Source organism: Ipomoea nil, unplaced genomic scaffold (assembly GCF_001879475.1).
Source record: "Ipomoea nil cultivar Tokyo-kokei standard unplaced genomic scaffold, Asagao_1.1 scaffold0298, whole genome shotgun sequence".
Lineage (NCBI taxonomy): Eukaryota > Viridiplantae > Streptophyta > Magnoliopsida > Solanales > Convolvulaceae > Ipomoea > Ipomoea nil.
In genome coordinates, this window is record NW_017616726.1 from 564,264 (window position 1) to 578,453 (window position 14,190).

At 46.8% G+C, this 14,190-nt stretch overlaps 1 protein-coding gene and 1 long non-coding RNA gene across 2 annotated transcripts; both read right to left on the reverse strand.

Annotated features, from left to right (window-relative positions):
* Positions 1 to 4,713: 4,713 nt before the first annotated feature.
* Positions 4,714 to 9,550, reverse strand: LOC109157073. Its single transcript, XR_002050163.1, has 3 exons — positions 9,539 to 9,550; positions 9,131 to 9,133; positions 4,714 to 4,942 (listed from the first exon to the last, which is right to left on the reverse strand). It is a non-coding gene; the product is annotated as an uncharacterized LOC109157073 (long non-coding RNA).
* A 1,492-nt stretch (positions 9,551 to 11,042) lies between these two features.
* Positions 11,043 to 13,892, reverse strand: LOC109157290. The gene has a single exon (XM_019305192.1). It carries the CDS (start codon positions 13,890 to 13,892, stop codon positions 11,043 to 11,045), a length of 2,850 nt encoding a protein of 949 aa, XP_019160737.1.
* Positions 13,893 to 14,190: the final 298 nt, after the last annotated feature.

Below are 14,190 nucleotides of genomic sequence, written 5' to 3' on the forward strand. Positions count from 1 at the left end.
ACCCAATACTTTGATTATTAAGTTTCTTAATTAAAAATAAACATATAATAAACTAAAAGAAATTGAGAAAATTACACTTTTGGTCCTATGACTATAGAGGAGGTGGTAATTTCAGTTCGTGACTTTTAAAACTAACAGATTTAGTCCTTTTAGTAAGCTTTTTTTTACACATTAAGTCCTTCCGGCCAAATCACCGGTGGATTTTGGCCGGAAAAACACAATCCCTTAATTTATTAAATATTTAGAGGGTAAAATGGTCAATTCAGATTGTTCTTTCTTCTTCCTTCTTCTTCCTTCTCCTTCCTACTTCGTTCTTCTTCTTCCTTCTTGTAGAGAGTTGCAGCGGCAACAATAATATAATCCCCAGTCTGGTTTGGGTTCCCCGTCCCCCGCCGATCGTTTTATCTACAATGCCATGGATGGATCCTCAAAAAGAAAACAAAAAACACTAAAAGAAGGGCATGCATGTACCTGTCCGGCCGACAGAAACCGCACCAAGAAACCGCACCAACCCATCATAGAAAAGGGGGAAAAACGACTTCCCAAAAAATTATGTTCACGGCTTTCTGTTTTTGGCCGTCCGGAGACGAGAGGATGCTCTGTATGTGCTACTGGTTTCGTGAGGCATTCTCCGGCGTGACAGTATGGGGGATGGGGGATCCCAGCCCTCTGCAACAAATACATCCAGTTGCAACATTCACGACAATTTGAGCAACCATGAGAGCTACAGCTGTAGTCAATCCAAGGCCTAGTGCAGGACTCCTGGGGTATACACATTCCGAAGGTGAAGTGAATTCAACTTGAGAACCCTGAACAATTGGGCAATCAAATCAATGGTGGCTCTTAGAAAGCTTCAACTGGATGTATTTGTTGCAGAAAAGGTCCACATCAGTCGAACTCTAACTGGACATTGGCGCTCGTTTGTTTTGTTGTTTCCTGGTAATTTGGTCATGAACTTCTGGATTCACTATTGGTACTCGAGTATCATTTTCCAGCAAAAATTTGGATGCCGATTATTGCTCCTTGTGCAGGTTCACGTTTGTCATAGCATTTCTGCTTCTGCTAACTGCTACGTAGTTAAACCTGGAGTTTTTGCCGGAGCTACTGTCCTGTCCCTTGCAAGTGTTTCTCTCGGGATTGTCTATTATCTCACCCTGATTTACCGGTGAAATATATGTCGCCGGACCTTCTCCAGCTGCCGGCATGTGTGGGTGGCACCGGAGCTCCGGTGGTTGACCGACACTGGTCTTTGGAAGGAAGAAGAAAGAACAATCTGAATTGACCATTTTACCCCCCAAATATTTAATAAATTAAGGGATTGTGTTTTTCCGGCCAAAATCCACCGGTGATTTGGCCGGAAGGACTTAATGTGTAAAAAAAAGCTTACTAAAAGGACTAAATCTGTTAGTTTTAAAAGTCACGAACTGAAATTACCACCTCCACTATAGTCATAGGACCAAAAGTGTAATTTTCTCTAAACTAAAAATAAACATATAGTATACTAAAAAAAAAAAAAAAAAAAAAAAAAAAAAAAAAAAAAACCTATATTAGGTTCTTCTTACATTGATTGCATAATCATACATACCACTTGCGATAAAATTAAAGAGGTGTAATAATAAATGATTACATTTTTAGTCATCTTGAATTGTAATTCCTTTTTTATTTTTTTAAATGGGTCCTTCTTTTTCAATTGGCCCATATGCCCATCTCACAATCTAAGGCGAATTATATTGTGGATTATCGTTTATATTTGGGAAAATTATATCCGCGCAAATTATGCCCTCGAAACGTGTTCACCATGAATGGTGAACACGGGTCCAAACAGCGTCGTTTTTACGTAAAAAAAAAAAAAAAATTAAAATTCACCGATGTGGTGTTAACGGCACGCGTTTGGTCAGATTATGAATTTTCTATTATGAGATTATGAATGTACTGTAAATTCATAATCTCATAACAAAAAATTCATAATCTCATAATAGAAAATTCATAATCTCAAAACAGAAAATTCATAATCTCATAACAGAAAATTCATAATCCCATAACAGAAAATTCATAATATTCATAACAGAAAATTCATAATTTATGAATGTTGAAGAAGCTTGCACTATAGAGGAGCAGTCATGGTTTCAGACGGGAATGTGTAGGCACGGGTCCAAAGTGAATGTGCAGGCAGCAGTCATGGTTTCGGACGGGAATGTGTAGGCACGGGTCCAAAGTGAATGTGCAGGCATGGATTCATAATTTATGAATGTCCGAAATCCTCACATCAAATTAAAGTGAAACCGCGAAATGTGAAAATGAAGAAGAAAAGTCACGCGATTAATTAAGAAAAAAAAAAAAGATAATGGTGCACTAACACCGTTGGGACCGTGTTCACTATGGATGGTGAACACGGTTCCATGGCATAACGATTGAATTATATCAGGCACAGGGATGCATAATTCATTGTACACCCTGGCCAAAACGACGTCGTTTCTCGTTTCTGCCACTAACAACTAAAAATTAAAAAAAAAAAATCTTTTTTTCGGATTACAGAATTGTATAGTAGAATACACATAAACTCCTAACATAATACACATAATCTAACATAATACATAATACACATAAACTCTTAACATAATACACATAAACACAATTGTTAAAAAAAAAAAAAAAAAAAAAAAAAAAAAAAAAAAAAAACTGTAACGAGATTGGACGGACGGAACGGTGTCCATCGCATCAACTCCCCACACAACTTATAAAAACGACGTCGTTTTGGACCAGGGCGCACAATGCATCGCATCGGAACGGTGCACGATATAACGATTGTCACATTTGTGGATCATGAATAAAAGTACATTTTTAATATATATTTTTTTTGAGAAAGTACATTTTTAATATATTAAATATAAATTATTTGTATACTGAAGGTTCATTATTTTGTAATATAACAAATAATGTACATTTAAAATAAAATAAACTACTAGTGTATTAAAAATATACTTTCAGTATAATAAAAATGTTCCTTATATTAGTGATTCACCTTACAAGATGAACCATAATCCATGCTATAATAATTTACAATGTAATCAAATTGACAACTTGAGCAAAAATTTAACAAATCATATTTGTTTCCATAAGAATCGAAGGACTACCACATTTTAAAATTGAAAATAATTTAAAATAAGTGTGATTTTTCATTCTTTTATTAAAGAAGATTACAAATTTTGATATAAATTTTGTTAATCTTTGACCCAAAATATTGGATATTGTTTATTGTTTTTCATCAGTACACCTAATTAAGGACATGGTGATCAAACAATATCCTTGAACTTCAATATAAGTATAATAAAAATAAAATCTAATTGGATATCAAAAATAAAATAAAATATAATCTTGTCACATTTATTAAAACACAAAATTAAAAAACATGTATATTAGTTTTTGAATTGTGAATCTTGATTAAACACGTTATACTTTTTAGTGATAATATAATATTTTATAAAATCTTTTTTAAAAAGTATTACATTTTTACTAAGAAAAATATTACGTCTCTCACATAACACAATTTCATAAGAATTTTACGATTTTAAAAACTTTTTATGGTATTATTTAACATTATAATATAATTTCCGTTCGAGAAAATTCCAACTATATATAAATACACATGAGGAAATTTCAATTTTGGTCCTATGACAATAGGGGTCTTGTTAATTTCAGTCCCTGACTTTTAAAAGTGTCAATTTAGTACCTTGACTATGCAATTTTGGTCACTCCGACCAAATTGCCGGCCAAATTTCGTCGGAAAAATTTTATAGTTAAAATAGTGAGGGTATTTTAGTCTTTTTGCCTCTCATTTCTTTCTCCCCCATTTTTTCACCGGATCTACTGCAAATTTCGGCGGAGAAGACACTCACCGACGTCGGTTTCTAGAGGGTCCAATCGCGACGTGGCCACCGTCGGACCCAGTCCGAGACCTTCTTCCAGTTTGCGGACTTGGACGATGATATCATGCTCGACGACGTCGTAGGACACTTCAACCACTACGCCCTCACCGACACTGCCATGCAGCCGGCCAACTTGACCATAAGTCGGCGACCCATTTCCACAGCGTTTCCGTTGATTCCGACTTCTTCGATGGTCTGGAGTTTGGTGCTTTGTCTACTGTCGACAACAGAGCACACACCCCGCTCTCGTCGGAGAAGATGGCGAAATGGGGGAGAAATAAAATCGATGTAAAAAAACTAAAATACCCTCATTATTTTAACTATAAAAGTTTTTCGGCGAAATTTGGCCGGAGTGACCAAAATTGACAAAAATTGCATAGTCAAGGTACTAAATTGATACTTTTAAAAGTCAGGGACTGAAATTAACAACACCCCTATAGTCATAGGATCAAAATTGAAATTTCCCTCAAATACACATAGTTATAGCTACCACTTCATTTACTTGTGAGAAATTAAATGAGGTATAATAATACATGTAATCAAAGAATTTCCTTTATGGGATAGTCACATTTTTTAATTTTCAAATCTTTTTTTTAATCTTTAAATGTAATTTCTTAAGTTTGAAGTAAATAATGTTACATGTAACTTGTGACGGATTGAATTTATTGCGGAGTATATTTTAATAATTTGGACACATTTGAAGGGGTCGGGATGGTCAATTGCCGAAACAAATTGTAACTTACACGAACCAACTGTGTATATATATAATCTGTATTTTATACATGAAATCTGGAGTACTGGTATAATACTAGTGATGGATTCTTTTGATTCGTTCCCAAACAGCGATTTCTCTGAAGAAGAGAAGGGAGTCTTTGTAAGTCTTAATTTCTTTCCAGTTCTTCTGTGTATATTCTAATAAATTCCATTCTTCATTGAGTTAATTCTTTGTTTGTTATGGACTTATAACTTAATTTTCATTCTAAAGATCATTCTTTGGCCCCTGGGTTTGCTTCATTCTTTGGTCTTTCTGCTTTCTCCAAGGAATCGAAAACTGCAGATATGGCTTCAAGCAAGATGGTAGAGTGCAGAATATATATGCCATGATGAAGATTTGTATTCAAGTATGGAGACTCCTTGCTCTTGCCATGGTACCTTGAAGGTTTGTGAGCTTTTTTTCATTTTCTTTTAATAATAAAATCTAAAATTTTCAATTTCACCCTACTATAACGTGTACTCTGTGAACCTTTCTTGAGCGTGTTTAATTTATTTTCCCCAAATGTTAGGCTGAGACGACTAATGGCTAACTCCAACACCATGTGACTAGTCATGAATTATTGAAAATGTGTGACGATATAAAGGAATAAAGCTGTATATTCACTATTAAAAATAGTTTTTGATCCTAACACCAACTTATCATAGTCTACTGTTTTAATGTATTCAAATAGGAGAAGATTTTGGACTACTACTTTATCTCTGAGTGCTTAATTAGTTTTCATAAGGATCTGGTTTTTCAAGTAGCCATAAAATAATCAATATATATAGATAATTCTGAATTCGACACATTATTCTTAATTAGCTTGTATTTGTTTTGGGCGGTTTCAGTACGCACATAGGGCATGTGTGCAAAGGTGGTGCAATGAGAAAGGTGACACTGTCATGTGTGTGAGATTTGCCACCAGGTAATTAAGTTCTGTTTTTATTAGATAATGAGATGTCTCGAGTAAGGTCTAATTATAGCTTATAAGAAATACTTTGAGCATGTATTATACTCAGACTAATTTCCATTCACATCAAAATTAAACTCTTTTTTGCTTTTGTTCATGTCTTCAGTCCAAATGTATCATTGTAAATCTAATAGAGATTATTGTTTACACTTTCTATTACTTGAAGCCCAAACAATACCAGTTTTAAAGTTTTAATTCGAAGTGGATGGGTGTTTAATAAATATTTCTCTTTTATTTATTTACTTGCTTTTATTTGTTTCAATGCAGCCTTTCAAGCCTGATTATACAGCACCTCCCCGTACGTGTTCGTCACTCTGGGAGCTTAAGGTAATCAATTAGGTCTCACACTTTACATCTTTAGCATGCCAAGCTTCTTTAATATACGTAGTACTATATTATATTTATTATGCATTTAATTTGGTATTTATTATATCAGGAGAAGTAGGGTAATTACAAGGTTAGACGTGAGTAGATCTCGTCCATTTGCAGCATGGTTAAGAGAGCAGAATGGGAATGATTCATCTAATTCTTGAATATTAATAACGGTAAATAAAATGACAGATACTATGTATGTAGAAAGTAATCAAAGTTGTATTGCTTAGAGTGTTGAGTATGGTACAAGAATTAGAACCCGTCCTTGCCTATTGAAAGGTTTCCTATTTATACTAATGTCTGCAACATCTTTATGCTCAAATAACGGTTTCATAGCAATGAAGAGACGAACCTACATTGGGTATGGTCTTCACCATAATTGCTCCCTCTTGAATAGGTCGGTGGAGTAAATGTCTCCGTCAGGTGATTCTGGGTCAGGTGCCTACCTAATATAATTACACCGTCAAATATAATATAATCATCATTGTTTTCCGTATTTCAATCTTAAGACAAATTAATTTGGTTAATTTTGTTTAAAATTTGATGAATTCCTTGTATTCCTAGTTCGCTGCAAATTTCTTGAACTTTATTTTTAGCAAGACACTCACTGGCTAAGTGTCCTTTTAAAAAAATGAAAAATAAAAAAACTATAGATGCAAGTTATTTCTTATGTGTTTCTTATACCCTTGCTTTTACATCTCTTTTTATAATATTTGGGCCTGGTGAATTTGAGATTTTATACAATTTTTGTAATTTTTCTTAAAGGATTTCTTATTTGATTTATGAGTGATGGATTTAATTAACCCGGGGTAGACCCGAATTACTAAACCCGATAAGTAATGGATAGGAAAAATGTGTGTCACGGGGACAACTCTGTATTGATAATATTCGTAAAGGGGTTACAGGACAATTGTGGTGATAATAATAGAAGTAGATGTCCTTAGGCAAGACACTAACTAATCCTTTTATACTAGCCAAGAATCCCAACAGCCCCCCTATTCTCGCGGGGCAGTTGGATCACGGGTTGACCGGGTCCATGCGAGTGCCCGGGGCCATCTTGTGCCTCCAGGCCCACATAGGCCTCGCCCGAGGTCGTAGGCCGAGGTCTTGGTCGGCCTCGCCGTAGGCCTTCGCGCCGGCCTTCCCGAGTCGGTTCGCCTCGAGCCCATACTCAATATATCCATCATCAGTCCCCCACTCTCCGAGTTGCAAGTCATCGTCAACGAAGGAGAGTAGCCTGAGTCGAAGGTTGAGCCCAAGCCTGCAAAGTATTGTCCATGCCGCGCCCCCGGGCACCCGCGTTGCACTCGGGACTTCCTCCTCCCCGGGACACCCATGAGTCTTGGATTCCCCCCTTCCACCAATGCCTAGGGAAACCCACATGTCACACCCATCAACTCCCCTCAACTTTCCCATTTCCCAAAGTTTGACCTTTTCTCTTCTTATCTTCTTATCCCATTTTCAAAATTCAAACTTTCCAACTACCCAAAATCTACTCCCATCCTCTCTCCACTTTCCTTACTTAAACCTTCTTCCCCTCCATCTCTCACACTCCTCACTCGCCACTCCCACACACCCTCTCCCCCGTCGGCCCTTCTCACACCGCCCCCTCGCCACGCCGCCGTCCTCGTGCCACGCCAACCTCCTCATCGCGGCCCTCCGACTTCCCCAATCTTCCCAACTTCTCCAAACACCCACTCCACTCTTTCCCCCTCTCACCCCTACTTAGAATCTCTCCCTCTCTCACCGCCCACTCCACTCTCTCTCTACCCGCCGGCCTCGCCCCCTTACCGTGCTACACCAGCGACCGCCCCAAGGCTCTCCGGCCTCCCCACTCTCCCCCCTTTAGCTCCGACTTCCTCCCCGTATGTCTGCTGAGTTCGAGGCCGCCGAGTTTGACGCCATCGATTTTAGCGATCTCTTCGTGTCTTTAGGCGATACCGATCCCTCCATGGACCCTGAGGAGGACCTTTTCGCCCCCCCCCCCTACGGCAACCGAGGCCCGCACCGGCCTACCCAACGACACCCCGGTCGAGGCTCGCCCCCTTCAAGCCGTGCCCGGGGCCACCGCCACCTCCACTCGTAAGTTAACTCGTTCCGAACTTAACCCCACTATTCCCCGTTCCGTGCGTCCTTATATTACCGAGGAAGACTTGGACCTCGTGCGGTTGTACGTGGGACCCGGCGTGGAAGTCCTCGCCCCCCTCCCGCACGAGAATGTCACCGAGCCCCCGGAGGGCCGATTCTTTGGCGTCCACGTTCTTTCTCTAGCCTCGGGCCTACGGTTCCCTCTCCACCCCTTCGTGGTCGAGTTGTTGAACCTCCATGGGGTCCCTCCGGGACAACTAGTCCCCCACTCTCACTCCATACCAATAGCATTCCTTCTCCGTTGTGGGGACGTCGGGGTCGCGCCCTCCCTCGATCTTTTCCACTATATTTTTAAAGCCGGAAATTCCTCGGGGGTTAAAAGCAAAGGTTTCATGGCTTTCGCGGCCCGTGCCGGTATGAAAATTTTCAAAGACCCCAAAACTGTTGAATGGGAATCCAAGTTCGCTTATCTCTCCGTAGGCCCTGAGCTCCCCTTCCATGCCCCCGTGTGGAACACCCATTTCCTTAAATATTCCACCCCTCCGGGCACCCCTTCCTTAGCTGCTAGCGCCAAAAAATTCTTAGGAGACAAGGAGGAGCTTAGGATGGAGGCCTTGATGACCCCGGAGAGGTTGGCCGCCTTGGGCTTCATAGGTGGGGCTCCGCCGTCCTGGGCGTTATCGGCTTCCCGGGGCCAACCTGGGCACGAGGCCGCCCCTTCGGGGCATACTGAGGCCTCCTCGGACGAGGTTGAGGCCGAGGGTCACTATGGGGTCCCTCGGGCGAAGCCTTGGTCGAGGGGCCGGAGGACCATGAGTCCGTCTTCTCCGCCACCGAGTCCGAGATTGAGGTCGCCCCGTCCGAGGTCGAGGTTGTCCTGCCCGAGGTCGAGGTTGGCGTCGAGCTCCGCCCTGCCGTGCCAGGAGGTCGCTCTCGTCCCCTCTTTCTCGTCCTTATATACATTCAGCTGTATGTCTCTTGCTTTTCTTTTTATCACAAACTGTCGTATCTGATAAACACTTTCTACTTGCAGGTGGGTCCTCCACGATGGTTTCTCGCGGGGAACTGATACGCCGTGCTGCCGCTGCCCGGGGTCCTGCATCCAAGAGACAGAGAGTCGTCCCCGAGGGGACCAGCCGTGCCCCTCGGGTGCCGCCTGCCGACACACGAGCTAGGACTTGAGTTTCCGTTCCTCCCGGCGTCGTGGTTACTTCCGCGCCTCCCGCTTCTGCCCCTCCCAGCGGGCTGGCTTCTATCTCTCTTGGCGAGGCGGCCCGCCTTCGGGACACAGTCTTAGGCATGCTTGGGCCTGGAGCGACGGAGTCCTTTCGGGCAGATGGGTTGCCCCCCATACTTCATGATAGTCTCTCGGTACTCCCCGTTTCTTGACTTTTATGCATTTACTTTGAATGTTTGCACATCTCTTACCCCCTCCCTTTTCAGGTGTTTCTCCGCAGCTCCGTAGCGCTTGAGGAGGTCGAGTTCGCGAAGGCGCAGGCGCAGGAGGCCAATCAACAGGCCGATGACTTGAGGAAGGCTTTAGAGGCCAAGCAGGCAGAGTGCCGCAAGATAGCCCAGGACTTCGAGGCTGCCAAGAAGAGATACTCGGAGGAGATCATCCGCGCCGTTCGCAGCTACAAGAGATCTGATGGTTTTCGTCGTGACGTGAAGGCCTATGCCGACGAGCATTCGGAGGCCCTGGTGACCGCTTGGTTGGCTACGGCCCCGGGCCAGGAGAGACTAGTAGAGGAGGGTGCGTTCTCCTACAACTTGGGATGCTACTCGACGCAGCGTGATATCTATGCCCTTCTCCGTCAGCGAGATGAGAGCTTTACCCACGAGACTTGGGGGCTACCCGCTGAGTTGGCAGACCCCGAGGCCGAGGAGCTGGGCCCGGACCCTCTGGAGGAGACGCGGGCAGAGATCGACGTCAACCTGGACGCCTCTCATACACAGACATCCTCTTTGGTGGCTGGTTCTTCCCGCGACGGGGTCGCCTCTGAAGCTTTGGAAGCGGAACATCCAGCCGCCGGTCGCCAGGAGGGCGCCCCTTAGGGAGTCGTAGATGCAGGCCCTTAACTCTTTATTTTTCTATGTATTTTGGATTTCTAGACTTTATGTACGGAACTGTTGGTTTATAACTTGCCTTGCTTCGGATACCTTTCCGCGTTCGCTCATATTTCTTATTATTAGTATTTTTTTTATTTTTTTTTTTACGCTCCCAGGCCGGAGGTTAGCGAGGCGAGGCCTCGTGCCTCCTCAGGGCAGCCGTCGGCCCCAAGTCACCGGACTTGGGTCACTAGGCTCTTCCGTCGGAGTTGGTACGCGAGGTCGGGCCTCGTGCCTCCTTAGGGCAGCCGTCGGCCCCAAGTCACCGGACTTGGGCCGCTAAGCTCTTCCGTCGGAGTTGGTACGCGAGGTTGGGCCTCGTGCCTCCTTAGGGTAGCCGCCGGCCCCAAGTCATCGGACTTGGGCCGCTAAGCTCTTCCGTCGGAGTTGGTACGTGAGGCCGGGCCTCGTGCCTCCTTAGGGCAGCCGTCGGCCCCAAGTCACCGGACTTGGGCCGCTAGGCTCTTCCGTCGGAGTTGGTACGCGAGGTCGAGCCTCGTGCCTCCTTAGGGCAGCCGTCGGCCCCAAGTCACCAGACTTGGGCCGCAATGCTCTTCCGTCGGAGTTGGTACGCGAGGCCGGACCTCGTGCCTCCTTAGGGCAGCCGCAGGCCCCAAGTCGCCGGACTTGGGCGGCTAAGTTCTTCCGTCGGAGTTGGTGCACGAGGTCAGGCCTCGTGCCTCCTTAGGGTTAGTCAGAGGGGTCATACGGGTGTAGCCACCCCCCGATGAGTGGGATGAGTCCTTGGCGAAGTACTATTACGTTTTATTGAAATCAGAAAGGGGTGGATCACCTTACAGCAAAAGAAATAAAACGGAAATCATCACTGAAAGTATTTGAGCAGGTGCTCAGAGTTCCACACCCTATCTATCGTCTTGCCTTTCGGGGTTTTGAGTTTGTAGCTGCCGGGACGGACCACGGCTGTGACTATGTACGGGCCTTCCCACCTCTTAGCGAACTTGCCTCCCTCGAGGGGCTGACTTGCTTCGTGCCTCCTCAGAACGTAGTCGCCGACCTGGAAGTAACGGGGTCGGACTCGCTTGTCATGGTAGGCTTTGGCCTGGCGTTGGTAATTTTCTGCCCGGGTGGTCGCAGTCTCCCTCTTCTCGTTGATAGGGTGGAGCTCGATCTTGTGGTTGTCCTCGTTCATGTCGGGGTCATACACTTGGGCCCGATAGGGGGGTATGGCGACCTCCGCGGGGGCCCGGGCTTCAAAGCCATAAGATAATGACAATGGGGTCTCCCCGGTGGCCCTCCTCGGGGTGGTGCGGTAGGTCCAGAGGACGACATCCAACTCCTCCACCCATGCGCCTTTGGCAGATTCTAGATTCTTCTGGAGTCCATCCACGATAGTGCGGTTGACATTTTCGACTTGGCCGTTGGCATGGGGATAGGAGACGGCTACACGGGTATGCGTTATGCGCCATTGGGCACAAAACTCACTGAACTCCTTGCTCTCGAACTGGCGCCCGTTGCCCGTGATGATCTGCATTGGGACCCCAAAGCGGCACAGGATGTTCTTGTAGATGAACTGTTTGCACCGGGCACTTGTGATGCTGGCTAGGGTTTCGGCTTCTACCCACTTAGTGAAGTAGTCCACTGCTACAATCAGGTACTTCCTCTTGCCCGATCCCATCGGGAGGGCCCCGACCAGGTCGACCCCCCACCGGGAGAACGGGATGACTGAACTGATCGGGGTGTAGTTAGTGGCTGGGCGACCTGGGCCCACCTGGAATTGCTGACAGGTTGGGCAGCTCCTCGCATAGTCCGCGCACTCCTTGGCCATCCGAGGCCAAAAGTAGCCCTGTAAGATGGCCTTCCGGGCTATGGTGTAGGCCCCCTGGTGGGCGGAGCAGGTCCCCTCGTGGATTTCCTCCATGACTACCCTTGCTTCCTCGGGGTACAGGCAGCACAACAAGGTGCCGTTGTAGGATCGTTTGTAGAGTGTGTCCCCGATGAGTTGGTAGGTTGGGGCCCTCCGCTGAACGAGCTTGGCGTCTGCTTCGTCGGGTGGCAGGGCGCCCGACTCCTTGTACACTTTGAGGTGGTCCAGCCAGCAGGCAGAACGAACTTGCACGGGAAGGACCGGATAGGCCTCGAGGCTGGACCTCGCAAGGTCTTCCACCCGGGCGATCTTGGAGACATGTTCGGGGGTGCCTTGTCCGAGTTTGGAGAGCATGTCCGCGTCTATGTTCTGTTCCCTTGGCACCTGCAGGACTTCGTGGTGCGCTAGCTGTCCCAAGAGTTGTAGCACTACGTCACGGTACCTCCTCATCCTGTCCTCGTTGGCCTCGAACTCCCCCGTAACCTGCCCCACCACGAGCCTGGAATCACATCTTATCTTCAGCTTCTCGGCCCTCATGCTCAGCGCGAGCCGGAGACCCCCGAGGAGGGCCTCGTACTCGGCCTCGTTGTTTGACAATTTGAAGTGGAAACGGAGCGCGTAGTAGGCTCTGAAACCCTCGGGGGTTACGAGGACGACCCCGCCTCTGCACCCCTTGGCACTCGAGGATCCGTCTATTGATAGGGTCCACCACTCTTCCTCCTCGCTTCGGGCCTGTTCGGTGGCCTCCCGGGCGGTGCACTCGACTATGAAATCGGCAAGTGCTTGTCCTTTTATAGCAGGTCTTGGCTTGAACTGGATGTTGTACTGGCTTAAGCGCATGGACCACCTTACCAACCTGCTGGCCGACCCCGAGGCCCTTAACACCGACTCTAGGGGCTGGTTTGTTAAGACCTGCATGGGGTGCGCCTGGAAATAGTGATTGAGTTTCTTTGCGATTACGTCTACTGCGAATATGGCTTTCTCGGTGGGAGAGTACCTGAGCTCGGCTCCCCGGAGGGCACGACTCGTATAGTAGATGGGGCGTTGCACACCCGCGTCGTCCCGGACCAGCACGGAGCTGATCGCGGCTTGTGATATACCCAAGTACAGGTACAAGGTCTCCCACCTCACGGGCTTGGCGAGCGGGGGTAACGACATCATGTAGGCCTTGAGGTCGTCGAAGGCCTTCTGGCACTCAGGGGACCACTCGAACCCCGAACTCTTCTTGAGGACCGCGAAGAAGGGCAAGGACTTCTCGGCCGACCTCGAGAGGAACCGGCCGAGGGCCGCTAGCCTGCCGTTCAGGCGTTGGACCTCCCAGAGGGACCACGGAGGCTCCATGTCCCGGATAGCCCTCACCTTGTCGGGGTTGGGCTCAATGCCCCTCTTGGAGACCATGTAGCCCAGAAATTTGCCCCCGTGCACCCCGAAAGTGCATTTCTTGGGGTTCAACCTTAAATCATAACGCTGCATAATGGAAAATACCTCGTCTAAGTCGTTGACATGGGTATCGGCCTCTGCGCTTTTGACTATCATGTCTTCCACGTAGGCCTCCATGTTGCGGCCGAGGACCTGCTTGAAGACCTTGGCGACCATCCTGGTGTAGGTGGCCCCGGAGTTTTTGATCCCAAAGGCCATGACTCTATAGCAGAAGACCCCTTCCGGGGTTGTGAAAGTCGTCTTCTCCTCGTCGTCCTCATGCATGAAGATCTGGTGGTACCCCCGGAAGGCGTCCAGGAAGCTCATGAGGGCGCAGCCTGCCGTTTCGTCCACCAGCTGATCGATATTTGGTATCGGGAAGGGGTCCATGGGGCAGGCTTTGTTGAGGTCGGTGTAGTCCACGCACATCCTCTAGGTGGGGGGTTTGGGGGCGAGGACTACGTTGGCCAGCCATTTGGGGTATAGGACCTCCCAGGCGTGCCCTATCTCGAGGAGGGTATTGGCCTCCGTCCTCACCAACTCCCGCCTCTCTGCGGAGAGGTACCTCTTGCGCTGCTGCACCGGCTTGGCTGTGGGGTCGACGGCGAGCTTATGGGTGATGACGTCCCTACTGAGGCTCGGCATGTCCTCGGGTCCCCACGCGAAGACCCCTTTGTAAGCCCTGATAACGTCAATGATGCGGGCCTGGAGCTCAGGGGCGAGCCCG